Source organism: Papaver somniferum, chromosome 7, assembly GCF_003573695.1.
Source record: "Papaver somniferum cultivar HN1 chromosome 7, ASM357369v1, whole genome shotgun sequence".
In the NCBI taxonomy this organism is placed as follows: domain Eukaryota; kingdom Viridiplantae; phylum Streptophyta; class Magnoliopsida; order Ranunculales; family Papaveraceae; genus Papaver; species Papaver somniferum.
Genome location: NC_039364.1, coordinates 10,345,802 through 10,360,385, shown reverse-complemented (window position 1 = coordinate 10,360,385; position 14,584 = coordinate 10,345,802). Strand labels below are relative to the sequence as shown.

At 35.4% G+C, this 14,584-nt stretch overlaps 2 protein-coding genes across 3 annotated transcripts; both read left to right on the top strand.

Moving 5' to 3' along the window:
* The first annotated feature begins 80 nt into the window (after positions 1 to 80).
* LOC113295419 (putative F-box/kelch-repeat protein At4g22430) lies at positions 81 to 2,635 on the top strand. Of its 2 annotated transcripts, none has more exons than XM_026543759.1 (2): positions 81 to 1,493; positions 2,354 to 2,635. In XM_026543759.1, the coding sequence occupies exon 1, from the start codon at positions 253 to 255 to the stop codon at positions 1,354 to 1,356; it is 1,104 nt and encodes a 367-aa protein (XP_026399544.1). In that variant the 5' UTR covers positions 81 to 252; the 3' UTR covers positions 1,357 to 1,493; positions 2,354 to 2,635. The 2 variants fall into 2 exon arrangements, with proteins under 2 accessions (XP_026399544.1, XP_026399545.1); XM_026543760.1 differs by having other exon boundaries at positions 2,358 to 2,376.
* A 4,231-nt stretch (positions 2,636 to 6,866) lies between these two features.
* LOC113292702 lies at positions 6,867 to 11,676 on the top strand. Its single transcript, XM_026541573.1, has 6 exons — positions 6,867 to 7,105; positions 7,639 to 7,724; positions 9,022 to 9,311; positions 9,793 to 9,967; positions 10,172 to 10,680; positions 11,276 to 11,676. The coding sequence occupies exons 3-5, from the start codon at positions 9,123 to 9,125 to the stop codon at positions 10,339 to 10,341; spliced, it is 534 nt and encodes a 177-aa protein (XP_026397358.1). The 5' UTR covers positions 6,867 to 7,105; positions 7,639 to 7,724; positions 9,022 to 9,122; the 3' UTR covers positions 10,342 to 10,680; positions 11,276 to 11,676.
* The last annotated feature ends 2,908 nt before the right edge of the window (positions 11,677 to 14,584 follow it).

Here is a 14,584-nt window from a genome sequence, read left to right as displayed (position 1 = left end):
TCACCAAATTCCGTGATCATGATTCAGTGACTCACCAAATTCCTTTTTCTTTTCTTCTCTTTCATTGAATTTTCATCTCCCTCTTCTAAGATTCCTCTCCTCTCTATACAACCATTAACCCAAATAAACCCAATTCTCATCAAACCCTAACTCAAAAGGTGTAAATTTTTTCCGTTAAGATTTTGTTCATCACTTTAACCTACACCGGACAGTCTGACTGTTGATTTTCTTTTCTGATTTGTCAAAGAAGGTATGAAGATGTCTCTGTCTGAATCATCATCATCATCAAGCAACAAATTTTTGAAGAAGAAAGCCTTAAACAGCACATATTTCACAGAGGATTTTTGGTTTCAGATCTTTCCTTATTTTCCTCTGAATCTCATATTTAAGTTCAAATGTGTCTCTAAGGTATGGAATCTGCACCTCTCTAGCCCTAATTTCATACACAAATGGATTCAATTCAATAATAATAATCTCTGCCCATGGATCCTATTTTACATTTTTAAACAGAATTCGTTGAGAAAGTTTTCAATTGCATATCTTGGTTCTCATTCCCAATTTATTTCTAATCACAATGGGTTTTCTTTTCAATTCTTACCAAATTCAAACAGTACATTATACTTTTTAGGATCAAGTAATGGTCTGGTTTTATGTCTTAGAAATTCAATTCATTATGTCTGTAATCCACTTACTCAAAAATGGGTTGAACTTCCTACTACACCACATCGATATGATACGGAAAGACTTGCAACTTTAACTGGTTTCGTATGCGAGTGTTCTTCGGAACACACAAGTTATAAGGTTGTGCGGATACTTCCATGGCAAACGAATTCGAACAAATTCAATATTCAAATATTTTCTTCTGATTTGGGTAAATGGGAATTCTATGATATTTTCTGTCCTGATGGTGTTACTTTGATATCCATTCGAGGTGCCTCTGTTGGATTACCCACTGGTGGTGTGATTATCCATAGAAATATGCGATACTGGATGGGCTGGTATAATAAAATTTCAGCATATGATCTAGGGAACAATGAATCTGAATTTCGTCAATGTAGGATGGTTGTGTTGCCTGACAGGGGAATTGGTTCCACTCGTTGTCTTGGGGAATCAAATGGATCTATCTTTTGTGCTCAAATGAGAAGACATGAGGCGACTCTATGTGTCTGGGTGCTCCAGGAGGAGAATTTCTGTTTGTTGCACAACAATATTGACTTACATGATCTATTTGCCGAAATTAGTATCAAATTAAGTGCAAATTCTGTTGGTGTTAGATGGGGTGACATAATTAAAGTTATCGGTTTCAGTCCAGTTGACAGTAATGTTGTTATAATCAGTTACAAGAACTATGTTTAGGTATACAATGCTGGAACCAGAAAATATGATGAGCTCTGTCATCCTTCTTTCCTCGGTAACGAACATTCAACTTCTGATATTGCCTACTTGCCACTATTTCTGAAGCCAATGCCAACCATACTTGCACCTCGGTCTTGGTAAGAGTATTTTATATCTCTAGTTAACAAAATGTATTATGCTATGTCGTGGAAATGCTTATCTGTGTATTACTTTTAATTCTTCCATGTCGATTGTTTGGGATGACATCTCGTAGACTCATATGGTAACAATATTTGATATTTCTTACAAGCTGTAGACTGGGGTTGTCCAGCATTTGATATCTTGTTCATCAATGTTACTATATTGGAACTTAGGAGTTTGGAGAAATACATCTTATTGTTTTTGTGCCTTTTCGTTTTCTTCATATTACCAGGATATACTTCACCAAATCTATATAGACAATATACTAGTTAGGTATGCTGTTATGCTGCTGTTACTTGTAGCAGTAGCAGCAATTGGTTCTTCATTGCTGGTTCTAATTTTATGGAATACGAATACAATTGTGTTTTATTTGGTCATGAGTTGCAGGAAAGATTTGGGATCGGTCCATATTCAATACTGATTATGTGTATTGTATTATCTGGTAATGAAGCAAATATATTGATTGAACGGACGGACTCCGATATTACTGCATTGGAACTTCAAAATTTGGAGAAATACTTTTTATTATATTTTTGTGTTCTTTTTGTTTTCATATTACCAGAGATGTATGATTAGTCACTGTCAGGTGTGTAAATCCCGAACATGTCTCATTCACAGACAAGGTGTCACTTGTAACTCTAATTAGGTCTTGTGTTAAACTGCTGTTACTTGTCGCAGTAGCTGAAAATTGTTCCTTCGCTGCTGAATCTGATTCTACTGAATAAAATTGCATTTTGTTTATTTCAGTCATGAGTTGCAGGATAGATTTGGAATTGGTTCTTTGAATATTACTGATAACATATACCGTGTTTATCAGACAGGCACATACTAGTGGCTTCAACATATGGACCATCAGTCATGACTATGTTATTGGCCCGTAACTTAACAACAGGCACTGATAGGAGTACGACTAGCCAAAAGTCCTTCGCAGTTACTGGAAATTCCCTCAATTTCTTCTTCATTGGTTCAAGCTCTAAATGACCAACTTCAGGTTTTGCTAACCTTTTTTTGTGTGGCTTATTTAAGTATTTAAGAAATCATACATTCCTAAATTTTGATTGTCAGTCGTTGATTGTTCACAATCAGCTCTAGGTACCATATCTTAATTTTTGAGTAACTAGTTATTAGAGAAAAAATGATTGATGTAACGTGGGTTTTCTCCCTTGGTCAATGTCGTGAGAGGAGGTGATAAGACCCGCTTTCTATAGCTCTAATCCGAAAATGATATGTATCCAGAGAAAATCCCAGAAAAAAGTTTCAGACTCAGAAACCGTGATTGACACTTTTCAAAACAAAGAAAAGAAGTTGACTGCAGAACTATCAGCTCTACAATTAAAACGAGAGAAGAACTAAGAAAGCTTTCTTAGAAACAAATTTCTGAATGTATTGTTACCCCACTTTGCTTCATTGTTTGGAGTACTAGAGTAGGTGTAGGTGCCATTTATGATACTTTGATATACAACAACTTGCCAAAAACTCTCCAGGACCAAGTTTTGGTGAATCAAACTAATCAAATTCAGCTCATTGATTCATCCCAGAGAGACGATTTAGAATTAAAGAACCCAAATCCGGACGAATTAGACGAGAAAAAAAGACTCAAAAGAATTTAGGCATCACCTTTGAGTTGGATCAAATCATAGTATTTGACCCATTGGCCCTTGCTAAAAACTTAGCATGTTCCCTCTGTTAATGTTATAATATTGACCGCGACTTTGAGAATTGACGAAAGTATAAAATATATCTATCGAACAGGGTAAACTCAACATTATTTAGCTCAATTTCCCCAAACATCTCAATTCTTAGGTGTTATTTATTTTATTTATCAATGTAAAAGCAGAAACCACAGTTATGAAACTTTACAACCGCATGTGAGAGTTGGATCAGTGATTACATGCGAATACTATTAAACGCGCAATTTCTTAATCATTTAGTCACACAAATCAGTTCATCGCATTTTTAAGTGGCTTAGTGCATACAAAATTTGCACCAATAGAAAACGAGAAATACGTTTGGCAAGTTCATTCAACATCCTATCAAACAGAAGTGAAAAAATTCTATTTTTCACCTTACATTTTAGTAGGTTGGGCTTGTCACAGTTTATAGCCGGGATTGAGGGGTATCTTAAGACACCTTTTCATGGTCCACTTATTTGTTTCATGGATAGGGTTACGACGAAGAGGAATGTGTGGAAGGAGAGGAATGATATAGTTTTTACCAATAAAGCTAGGTCTGTGAAGCAAATCATAATTGCATTGAAGTGTTCTCTCTTCAACTGGTCTATTCACACTGATTTGTTCAAGAATATTTTGCTTTCAACTATCATTTTGTTACTGGGATGCTGTCTTACGTAGTCAACCCAGTGACTTCTTTGGTTCTTTGCTTTTATCTCTTTGTCACTATTTTAGTGACTCTTTGATTTTATTATTAAATTTTGCTTTTCATTGCCAAAAGTAAGGGTTACCACCAAGGCTAGCTTCTTGCAAAATGTACTGTTGTCATTTGTTTTAATGGTCCACTCATTGGGCCAAAGGAACAACATTACATTTTGCGAGAAGCTAGCCTTCGTCGTAACCCTCTCCATCAAACAAATGAGTGGACCATGAAAAGATGTCTTAAGACACCCCTCCATGAAACAACTATAATTCTATATGTGAATCGATTGGTCGGTATATGCACAAATAGAGTTCATTATATGACGGGAAGATGTGGTGATGATCTCGATTTGTCGACACATTAAGAATTTACCTCGGACAAAGCTGTAGGCAGGCTCCACATTCAAAGTTAAGCCTGAGCATTGTTAGTGCTGCATTCCTCAAGGAGAAAGCCAACGACCAAACCAGTGAGGCCAATGTAGGTAGGTAGACTGGAATCAGATCTGATTTAATAATCAAGATATGGTCCTTTTTTATTGAAGACTGACAGTTTCAAGTCTCAACATGCTAATTGCTACACATTAGTACCCAATTTTCTCATAACTGCGACGTAATTCCAAAGTTGATTCGGACTTGTCATCATCTGACTTGTCCAGTCCCAAATACAGCAAGTCAGTAACCAATGATAAAAGGAAGATATGGGTATTCAGATGAGGAATTGTGACGAGTTTTTTTTCAGATAAGGAAAACTTATGTTTTGTTGTGGCAAAATTTACGGTTGTACTTGACTCACTGCGAGACCTGATTTTAGTGAGGACTTATATTTATGTTTGCTGAGTTATGTTGAATATCTAACCTGGTTGCAAGTCTGCTACAAGATTCTATGCTTTCTCATTTTTGAGATTTGTACGCTATTCGGTTTCCCTAGTTGGATTAAAATATCATTTCTATGCTTGCCTGGAGTTCTAGACTAGGTGAGCTCTCATGGCTTATGTTATAGTTCTAAGAAGGCTGCTTAAGGTTTGAAATAGAAAAACTTGAAACATTCTAGATTTCATGCCTTCACTCTACGCGTCACTTTTCTGAGTCCTCTTAGAATCGATACAATTACAACATTGACGTTAAAGGAATCCTTGCAAAAGTCTATCCCTTGCTAAGAGAAGCTAATTTCAGATTATTAAATTTGAAATACTCAACAAAAAAATAAAAAATAATAATAATAAATTCGTTAACATCATAAACCATATTTCCATATTATCATCCGATAGTAAAACTAAAAAGAATCACAAGTTACTTCTTTTATGCAACTCAGTTTCCTCAAATATCTTAATTTGTAAATCTTCGTAGCCATATAAATCATTACATTATAAGGTGTAAAAATGCACCAACAGACTTCCAACCTATTCTTTTTTTTTCTTCTTCTTGTTCTTTTGATTGGTATCCTTATGCTTAGACATAATGCATATACGCAGTAAATACGCATTAAAATCTTTTTTGATCATATAGCCTCACACTTAGTTTTGGGTCTCCATTGGTGCATACCAAAATTAGTTTTGGGTCTCCATTGGTGCATACCAAAATTGCTACAAGTCCTAAGCCAATGTGCATGACTAATGTCAAGTTCTTGAGTCGGTTCAGTTTTATACATCTGACGTGTCACAAGTTCCCGCCGGAGACCATAAAAAAAAAACCGACTAACGTCGAGTAGAAACTAGAAAGTAGGAAACATTAGACAAATAATTTCTGACCAAAAGCATTCCAGGCCATGTAACCACGGTTCCCACATCAAAAGTTGACTCCCACCTTACGCAGATAAGAAACCAGGAATTAGAATAAAGATATTCTTAATCACGATTCACCGACTCACCAAATTCCTTTTTTTTCTCTCTTTCATCTCCTCCTAAAATTCTTCTCCTCTCTATACACAACCATTGACCCAAATAAACCCAATTCTCATCAAACCCTAACTCAAAAGGTGTAAATTCAATTAGGGATTTTTCACATTAGTATTTTGTTCATCACTTTAACGTCCACATAGTCTGATTGTTGATTTTCTTTTTTGATCCGTCAAAGGAGGTATAAAGATGTCTTTGTCTGAAGAATCATCACCAAGCAACCAAGTTATGAAGAAAACCTTAAACAGCACATATTTCACAGAGGATCTTTGGCTTCAGATCTTTCCTTATTTTCCTCTGAATCTCATATTTAAGTTCAAATGTGTCTCAAAGGTATGGAATCTTCACCTATCTAGCCCTAATTTCATACACAAATGGATTCAATTCAATAATAACAATACTCTCTGCCCATGGATGCTATTTTACATTTTTAAACAAAATTCTTTCAGAAAGTTTTCAATTGCATATCTTGGTTCTCATTCCAAATTTATTTCAAATCACAATACTCTCTGCCCATGGATGCTCTTCCTGAATTGTATTTCTAAGACATCAATATGATTCGGAAAGACTCGCAACTTTAACTGGTTTCGTATGCGAGTGTTCTTCCTTAACTACAAGCTACAAGGTTGTGCGGATACCCCCATGGCAAACCAACTCGAACAAATTCAATATTCAAATATTTTCTTCTCATTCAGGTAAATGGGAATTCTATGAAGTTTTCTGTCCTGATGGTTTTACTTTGAGATCCCTTCAAGGTGCCACTGGTGGTGTGATTATTCATAGAAATGTGCTTTACTGGATGGGCTGGTATGATAAAATCTCAGTATACGATCTAGGGAACAATGAATCTGAATTTCGTCAATGTAGGATGATTGATTTTCCTGAGAGGGGGATTGGTTCCGCTCATTGTCTTGGGGAGTCAAATGGATTGATCGTTTATGCTGAAATGAGAAGACCTAAGGGGACTCTATGTGTCTGGGTGCTCCAGGAGGAGAATTTCTGTTGGTTGCACAGCAATGTTGACTTACATGATCTCTTTGCCGAAATTATTATCAAATTAAGTGCAAATTCTGTTGGTATTAGATGGGGTGACATATTTAAAGTTATCGGTTTCAGTCCAGTGGACAGTAATGTTGTTATAATCAGTTACAAGAACTATATTTGGGCATACAATGCTGGAACCAGAAAATATGATGAGCTCTGTCATCCATCTTTCCTCGATAACGAACATTCAACTTCTGATATTGTCTACTTACCACTATTTCTGAAGCCAATGCCAACCATACTTGCACCTCGGTCTTGGTAAGACTGTTCAATATCTCTAGTTGACAAACTGCATTGTGCTATGTCGTGCAAATGCTTATCTGTCTATTACTTTTGATTCTTCCGTGTCCATTGTTTGGGATGACATCTCATAGACTCATATGGTAACAATATTTGATATTTCTTACAAGCTGTAGACTGGGATTGTCCAGCATTTGATATCTTGTTCATCAATGTTACTATATTGGAACTTAGGAGTTTGGAGAAATACATCTTATTAGACTTTCATTAAGGTGTTGATGTGTTAATTAGATTTTCTATTTTATATTAGTAATTGATTTTGAAATTTTTATGAAAAACCCTATACTACTGAAATAGAACGTGGGAATTAGGATTTCTCTGTATTCTTTTGCTTGGGTTTGTTTGCTTTGTTATATAAAACCCTCTTTGCTTCATCTATTTGATTATACTTGGTTTTCCATAATGTAAGTGTTTTGAATTAGATTGCCATGTGGCTGCCCTGATTTATTGTGTATTAACTCTTTGCTTCATCTATTTGATTATGCATACAGATATTTCTTAAGAGAAACGATGTTGGTGACCATTTTCTCTCACTTGCAATCTGCTTAGGCTTTGAACTGTTAAGTATCGTTATCAGGTTTGGTTCCCTCCCTTATAGATACATTTCTTGATATGTATCTTTGATAATTTTAGATGAATTTTCGTGTCTTTGCTTCTAGTTGTCCGTTGTTTAACATGTATGATATATGGTCAACTGTTGTTCAAGTAAATCAACTGACTTGAGTGTAGCTTATGGAACATTTTGTCTTATAAAACAATTCTTAACATAGCTCAATAAATGAATTTAGAGAACAAAAAGTAGGTTTGTTCTATTACAGATTTTTTCAGGGAGCAGAGCTTATACCTTGTTACAAAACCTATACATCCCACATATGATGAGCATGATTAGACACTCATACCCCTTAAGAGTTCTTATTCTCATCCAGGGAGAGATGAAAGTCAACGAAAGAGATTACTGCTTGTGACATGTCCTTCCACATTGTGGAGAATCTGGTGGTTTTTTGAAAACATATATGTTTTTTAAAGAACCTTTTTCATGTATAGATTTTCTACTTTGTGAATCCAAATTTTTAGAGAAGCAATATGAAGTAGATACCTTTGTATTTCGCAATTAATGACTGCACTGGTAGGAACTGCATTGGTTGATAACTTTCACCTTAGGTGTTGTTGATATACTGGTATTACTGTCAGTTAGTATTTTCCAGTTTGGGTGTAGTTATCATGAATGAACTCAAATGGATTAAGTTTTGTGTTGAAGTTTGATAGTAGAAAGTATTACGAGCGTAAAAGAGTACTTTTATGTAGTCTTTGAAGGTTATGTTAAGAGTGATGTTTCTATTTCATTGTTGGAATGTGGATATCTTTGTTATGTTATATTAGTGTGGTTAGAAGCCATAGTGTATCAAGCACCCTGTGTAAAAAGCTAGAAATCCCAATATAGACATCAAATATTTCTCATGTACAAAGTAGTATGTTATAGTTAGCAACTGGTACTTATACCTGACTTAAAAGATAATTTTTGGTACAACACTATATGTTACTTTAGAAAAACATGTTCTCTCACAAATAGTTTGACTTAAAAGAACATCGCATGGTAACACATTGCCAGATTAGCTTCTAACTAACTTGACCTACTAATGAGCCTTATAGCTTCAAACAATTTCAGTAAGATTTTGATTATTTGACTTTGAACCCATGTCTTTAAAAGAAATTGCTGCTCTTCAGTTGTTTAGTATTTGAAGAAATTATTTGAGAAATTAACATGCATGTTAACTGATTGATGAAATTTCTCATAGGAATTTGTTGATTATTAATTTGATTCTGGTTTTGAACAATTTAGGTTCTTATTCTTTTCTGCCCTTAATTTTGTGCAGGCTTAGTGTGGGAAAAATATGAAAAAGCCTTTATAAGGCTAGCACGGTCAGATAAAGCCTTTCGTGAGAGGTTTATCTTCGATATTCCCGATGAACCAGAAATGGGTGTTAATATTGATGCTATTGACAGTACAGATGTTCCCGATGAATATGAATCTACTTCATCTAATTCTGATGCTCCTGAAGAACCCGTAGCTGGTCGGAAAAAAGCCAAGAAGAAAAAGCCTCGTGTGCATGCTCCTGAAAAGTATGATTGGGCTAATGCTCGAGTCCTAGTTCAGTTTTTACAGGTATTTTATCTTTCTTTATCAACCATTTTAGAACTGATTGCATGAAACAAAACAAGGTCTGAAACTTAGAACTGATTGCATGATACAAAACAAAGTCTGAAACCAGTAGATGGATTGTAGACTGCGATAGTCTATTGGTAGTTGCATCATTATTGGTAGTTGCCGGTAGCAATAACTGAACTCTCTTTTATATGAAGCGTCGCCTATTTTCCATTGCCGCAAATTTCTCCTCTCGCGTCTGGGCACAGTAATCTTATTGTACTGCGACATGAATCACCATAAACAGTAGTTGCTTTCTGCTGGCTGTTCTCGTTCAACTAATGACTGGTTATTTTGCTTGGCAACTTGTGACTCAACTGAATAGCACCTTTACAGTTCATTTTCCTTTTCTAAGAAGAAACTTAATTATTGTAAGTTTTGCTATGACAACATTCATCTCTATGGATGCAACAGTCGGTAACAATTAGTACTGTATCTACAGGTATTTTTTGAAGCCACTGTTGAGTTTTCTAGTTCTACGAATGTCACTTCGCATACATTTTTGGCGGAAATTTGTGATGTACGTGGAGATTTAAATGAATGGAAAAAAGCTCATTATGATCCTCACTTAAGCCATATGGGTGAGAAGATGTTACTTAAATACAACAAGTATTGGGGTGAGTATAAAAACATGAATCCTTTATTGTTTATTTCTGTGCTTCTTGATCCAAGAGAAAAAGAACGTGGACTACAAGTAATACTAGAAGACTTGATTGTGCATGATATTCCTTGGATGAAACAAAGATTGGTAAAAAATTGGTTAGATAAAGTGAAATAGGATTTTAATGAATTATATACAGCTTACAAGGCAAAATATGCAGGTGTAGGAAGTGTGTTAGCCTCGTCAGAATCTGTAGGTGAAACTGGTGGTAGTCCTAGTCAAGAGAGCTCTAGTTCTAGTTCTACGTTACATAGAAAGAGAAGATATAAGGCCCATAGAGAAGATCGTAAAACCCAGTTGTCTACAATGGAGGATTTTGACAAATCATAGGTGGAAAGATACTTATCGGAGCAGATTTACTCACCAACAAAAAACAAGAAAGAAGGTTCAAAGTTTGATATATTGACTTGGTGGAAAAGCAATGCTGCAAGGTTTGGTATTCTGTCACTTATAGCAAGAGACATACTTGTTATTCCCGTCTCTTCAGTTGCAACTTAAGTGAATCTGCTTTCAGTACTGGAAAGCGAATACTTGGTCATTTCCGTAGTTCTTTAAGACCCCGAACTGTGGAAGCATTGATTCTCCTACAGAACTGGTTGAGGACGCCGATTGATATGGATCCATCTACACTAGGAGCTGAAGAGAAGGAGGATGACGTCTTAGAGTCAGGTATACAACTTTCCTACATTGATTCTCCTACATTTGTCAAGTCTCTGCTGTTTTCAGTTTCTTAGAATATAGTATAACCATATGTATATTTCCATTAGTAAGTTGTGAATTTAGTTACTGTTCTTGTTTCATAGAATTAGGTACAACACTATATGTTACTTTCACTTGGATGACATATTTGCAGTGGTTAGTTGTGGATTCTGAATGCCTTGATTGTTGATAGAGCATCTAGGTTTGTTTAGTTGCTTCCCTAATGGAATTAGGTATATTGAATACGTAGTTTGGTGACATTGACGGTTTTAGATTACTGGCAATACACATGGAATACGTAATTTTGGAGTAATGCGAACTATGAGCCATGAAATGAACCTCTGGATATGTCAAACCTGAACAATTTGATACTTTTGGAAGCTCTAACAACCAACGAATAGCTTTCAATTTTATTGTTTCTCGCAGTAGTATTACTGTTGTGAAGTCTATTTTAGTATACTTACATGTGTTCTTATTTTCTACACTGGCCTGCAGAGGTTAAAACCCTTGATACATATTTGTGTTTGCTGGCCTAATTTGAGGTTGAATTTTTTCATGTATGCAGATTTATTTGGTGATCTTAGTACTTATTCCATCATCGTAGATGATGATTGAAGAAGAAGGTCAATATGAGGAGCTTTTGGTGCAGGTCATATAACCGTTTGATGAGACATGAATATGAGGATCCTCTGAAGAAAAAAAAATTATCACACCAAGTTGGTTGAAAAAACAATCAATACACAGAGAATTCTCTATGATCACATTCTCTGCATAAGAATGGAGAAATAGATACAACATTCAATTACGACCATCAAGTTAGTTTTAACTCGTAAACTATCTAATTGTTACTGTGTTAAACGGCAGATAAATTAATTATCTAACAGAATGAAGAAGGTAGAAGAAACTTGTTCATGGCATAACAATCTCATTCATTCTAAGACATGTAATGATTATGTTATCCTTACCTTTTAGCCTGAGCTGAATGTTATATCATAAGTATGCATACCTGGATATAGCAAATTGTGGCACAACTATGAATGATTTTGAACAAACAAAAAAATAAAAAAACAAATTGTACACTACTTGATTCCGTAGAATGAAGCACAAACTTGTGTATAGCTAAAACCAGAACTCTAAAACAGAATATAAAAAACTAAAAAAGAAAAAAAAAAAAAAAAAACAGTTATACCCGCCACCCTATCATACCCGATCCGCCAATTAATGGGTCGGATAGGACCTTATCCGTTTAGTGGCGGGTAGGGTGGCCGGTAAAAATTTCTTACCCACCAGTCAGCGGATAGGGTGGCGAAATAGGCCATATCCTACCCACCCTACCCGTTGTGCATCCCTACACGGATGTAACGGGGTTGCTAAAGTTCAGTAAAGATAATACACAAAACATTCGAGCAAACCTTTTTTCCATAGGAATATCGCCTATAGTGGTAGTGAACGTTGCTGAGTTGATTCCAAATAAAGAATGCGCAAGCTTCATTCCAGAAATAATAGAGCCGCAGTTGTACATATAAGATTAGTTCCTGGTGTAGTTTCTTAGGGAGTACAAAATAAGCACCATTGGAAAACTAGAACAATGTGTGATAGGTTCACTGAAACTTTGGGTCAAACAACAAACGGAAAAGTTCCTATTTTGACCTTCCAAAATTAAGGGATAGTGCTTGTGACAGTTTACCATTCGGGATGTGATCTTAGGGCTTCATTTTCTGGTCCACTGTTTTATTTCAAGGCATCAGTTTCCTGGAGGCTTCTCACAAAATGTATTTTGTCACTAAGCCATGGTTGAGTCAGCATTGTGTGTATGTATACACTATTCATAACGCTTCTATTTTCTCATTTCCGAGCCATTGGAACGAATTCGCAAACTATCATGATGAAACAACCATTACAACAGTGATTCATCAGTGGTGTTGACTATTATTTTCCGTGAAAATACCTAAACATGGAATGAGTAAATCTTTCCAAAAGAATCTGACACATCGTGAAAGATACCCAGGCAGGCTAACTTGTTTGTTTGAGTTCCAAAAAATTGCTTCGTGTATTGTATCGGTTCTGTTTAAGTGAGTCGTTCCAGGTCTGACTCATTTGAAACCAAGCCACTAGCAGCTGCAAGACTAATTGTAAGTAGCTGAAATACTTCTTACAAAAAAAAAAAAAAAAAAAAAATCTCAAAATTAAGTGTAATTGGTTTGGCAATAATTGCTCGGTGTGCTTAGAAATTTAATTTGAACTTTCAATTTCAGATTTTCTTTTTTGAAAACATTTTCGATTTCAAATTGTATAATCTTTATAATGTATGACTCGTTGACCGATTAACACATACTTAGGGTGGGGAAATATCAATCTGACACTAATAAAGTGTAAGGATAAGTCCTGTTCAACATACCGATCTAGAGACATGTCAAATTGAATCGAGTTGGACGAGACCGAATAGACCGACTCAATAAGTCTACTTAGCCGAATCAGCCATGGACGAGTTCGATGTGAAATGTTTTACAAAAAATGAACACCACCATGGAGTTGGACACTTGAAATCTTTAAATTACTGCTTTCGAAGTGCAAAGCAATTTTTTTTATTCCCAATCTATCATGTGTTAAGATTGTGTTGTGGATTTTTGGTATACAATGAAACCTGATGAACTTGAACAATCTAATAAACTCCATAATATATCTCGATTTCAATTCCATTAATAATCTCCACATAGTTCATTTCAATTTCTTCGAACATCCCAACCCTTTCGAAACTTGTGTCTTCACTCCCAAAATCATAATATGCAACATACACAAAATCACAAGAGATTTGGATTGTCATTATATGAAAATTATAATTTGTTGATCGTTAGTCTCGCATATGGCATTTGTTTAGTGTCTTGGCTTAGTTCATGCCGAAATTGAACCCCAAGAAAGCGACAACAATGTATGAGAAGTTCATAAAATTATCGTGTCAAAACCACAATAGAAACAGCAGGAAATATATTGCTTCAACTGTGAGGAATTTGTTATGGTGACTTCTTTTTTTATTCTTCCCTAGACTCTTCAACTCATACAAGACGACCATTCCCTACTTACTCATAATGCCATGGTGGTACGCATCCTCATAATTCATTCTGTCTGTAGTTGCAGGAAATCCTTCAACCACACAAATATAAGAATTTACCAACTATCAAGTGATCATGGTAGAAGTTATCTCTTTATTATATCAAAATCTCAAGATCAATTACAAGAAGATATAAAACCCTAAGTTTCTTATACACAAATTTTCTCTCTCCTAATATTTTGACCAAGGATTCTAAAGAATTCTCCCTCTCACTAGGCCAATCTACACTTTATATAGGGTTTTACATAGTGGATGACAGCTAAGATATCCCCTTATTTCGGAATAGCCGTGCGCTATTATCGCACACTTATACTTGATTGTGTCGCAGAACTTACATACTTCGCACAGGTCCTCACACTTTACTCGTGATTATGCTGACTTCACCTGATACGTCATCTTGATTTAACTGTGCGCGATCATATTCGCTCTCATTATATCTTCTTTTCTTCGCATAACTTGTATGTGCGATATTTTACTCCTACATTTTACCTCTTCTCATTTCGTTCTTTCCGTGGAGAGAGAAATGAGAAATATTCATCCTTTAATATCGCACATGCTTTATTTTTCGAATTTCAATCTTGCCGACATTTTTCCACAATTTCAGCTTATCTTTCTACGTGTGTTGACTTCCTCTTTTACCGGCATATCCTGTTTCTAACCGGTCATCTTCTTCTTATTATTTATTCTTCTGAGAAAGTTAATTTTTTTTTTCTCCACTCTCTCTCTTCTCGAAATTATCTTCTATCTCGTTTTCTTTACCTGTTG

Excerpts from the sequence above, each read along its gene's own strand:
- LOC113295419 (XM_026543759.1), top strand. The coding sequence starts at position 253 with ATGAAGATGTCTCTGTCTGAATCATCATCATCATCAAGCAACAAATTT.
- LOC113292702 (XM_026541573.1), top strand. The coding sequence starts at position 9,123 with ATGGGTGTTAATATTGATGCTATTGACAGTACAGATGTTCCCGATGAA. Across the intron at positions 9,312-9,792 it reads TCCTAGTTCAGTTTTTACAG|GTATTTTTTGAAGCCACTGT; the intron begins GTATTTTATCTT and ends CTGTATCTACAG. Across the intron at positions 9,968-10,171 it reads TAAATACAACAAGTATTGGG|GTGTAGGAAGTGTGTTAGCC; the intron begins GTGAGTATAAAA and ends CAAAATATGCAG.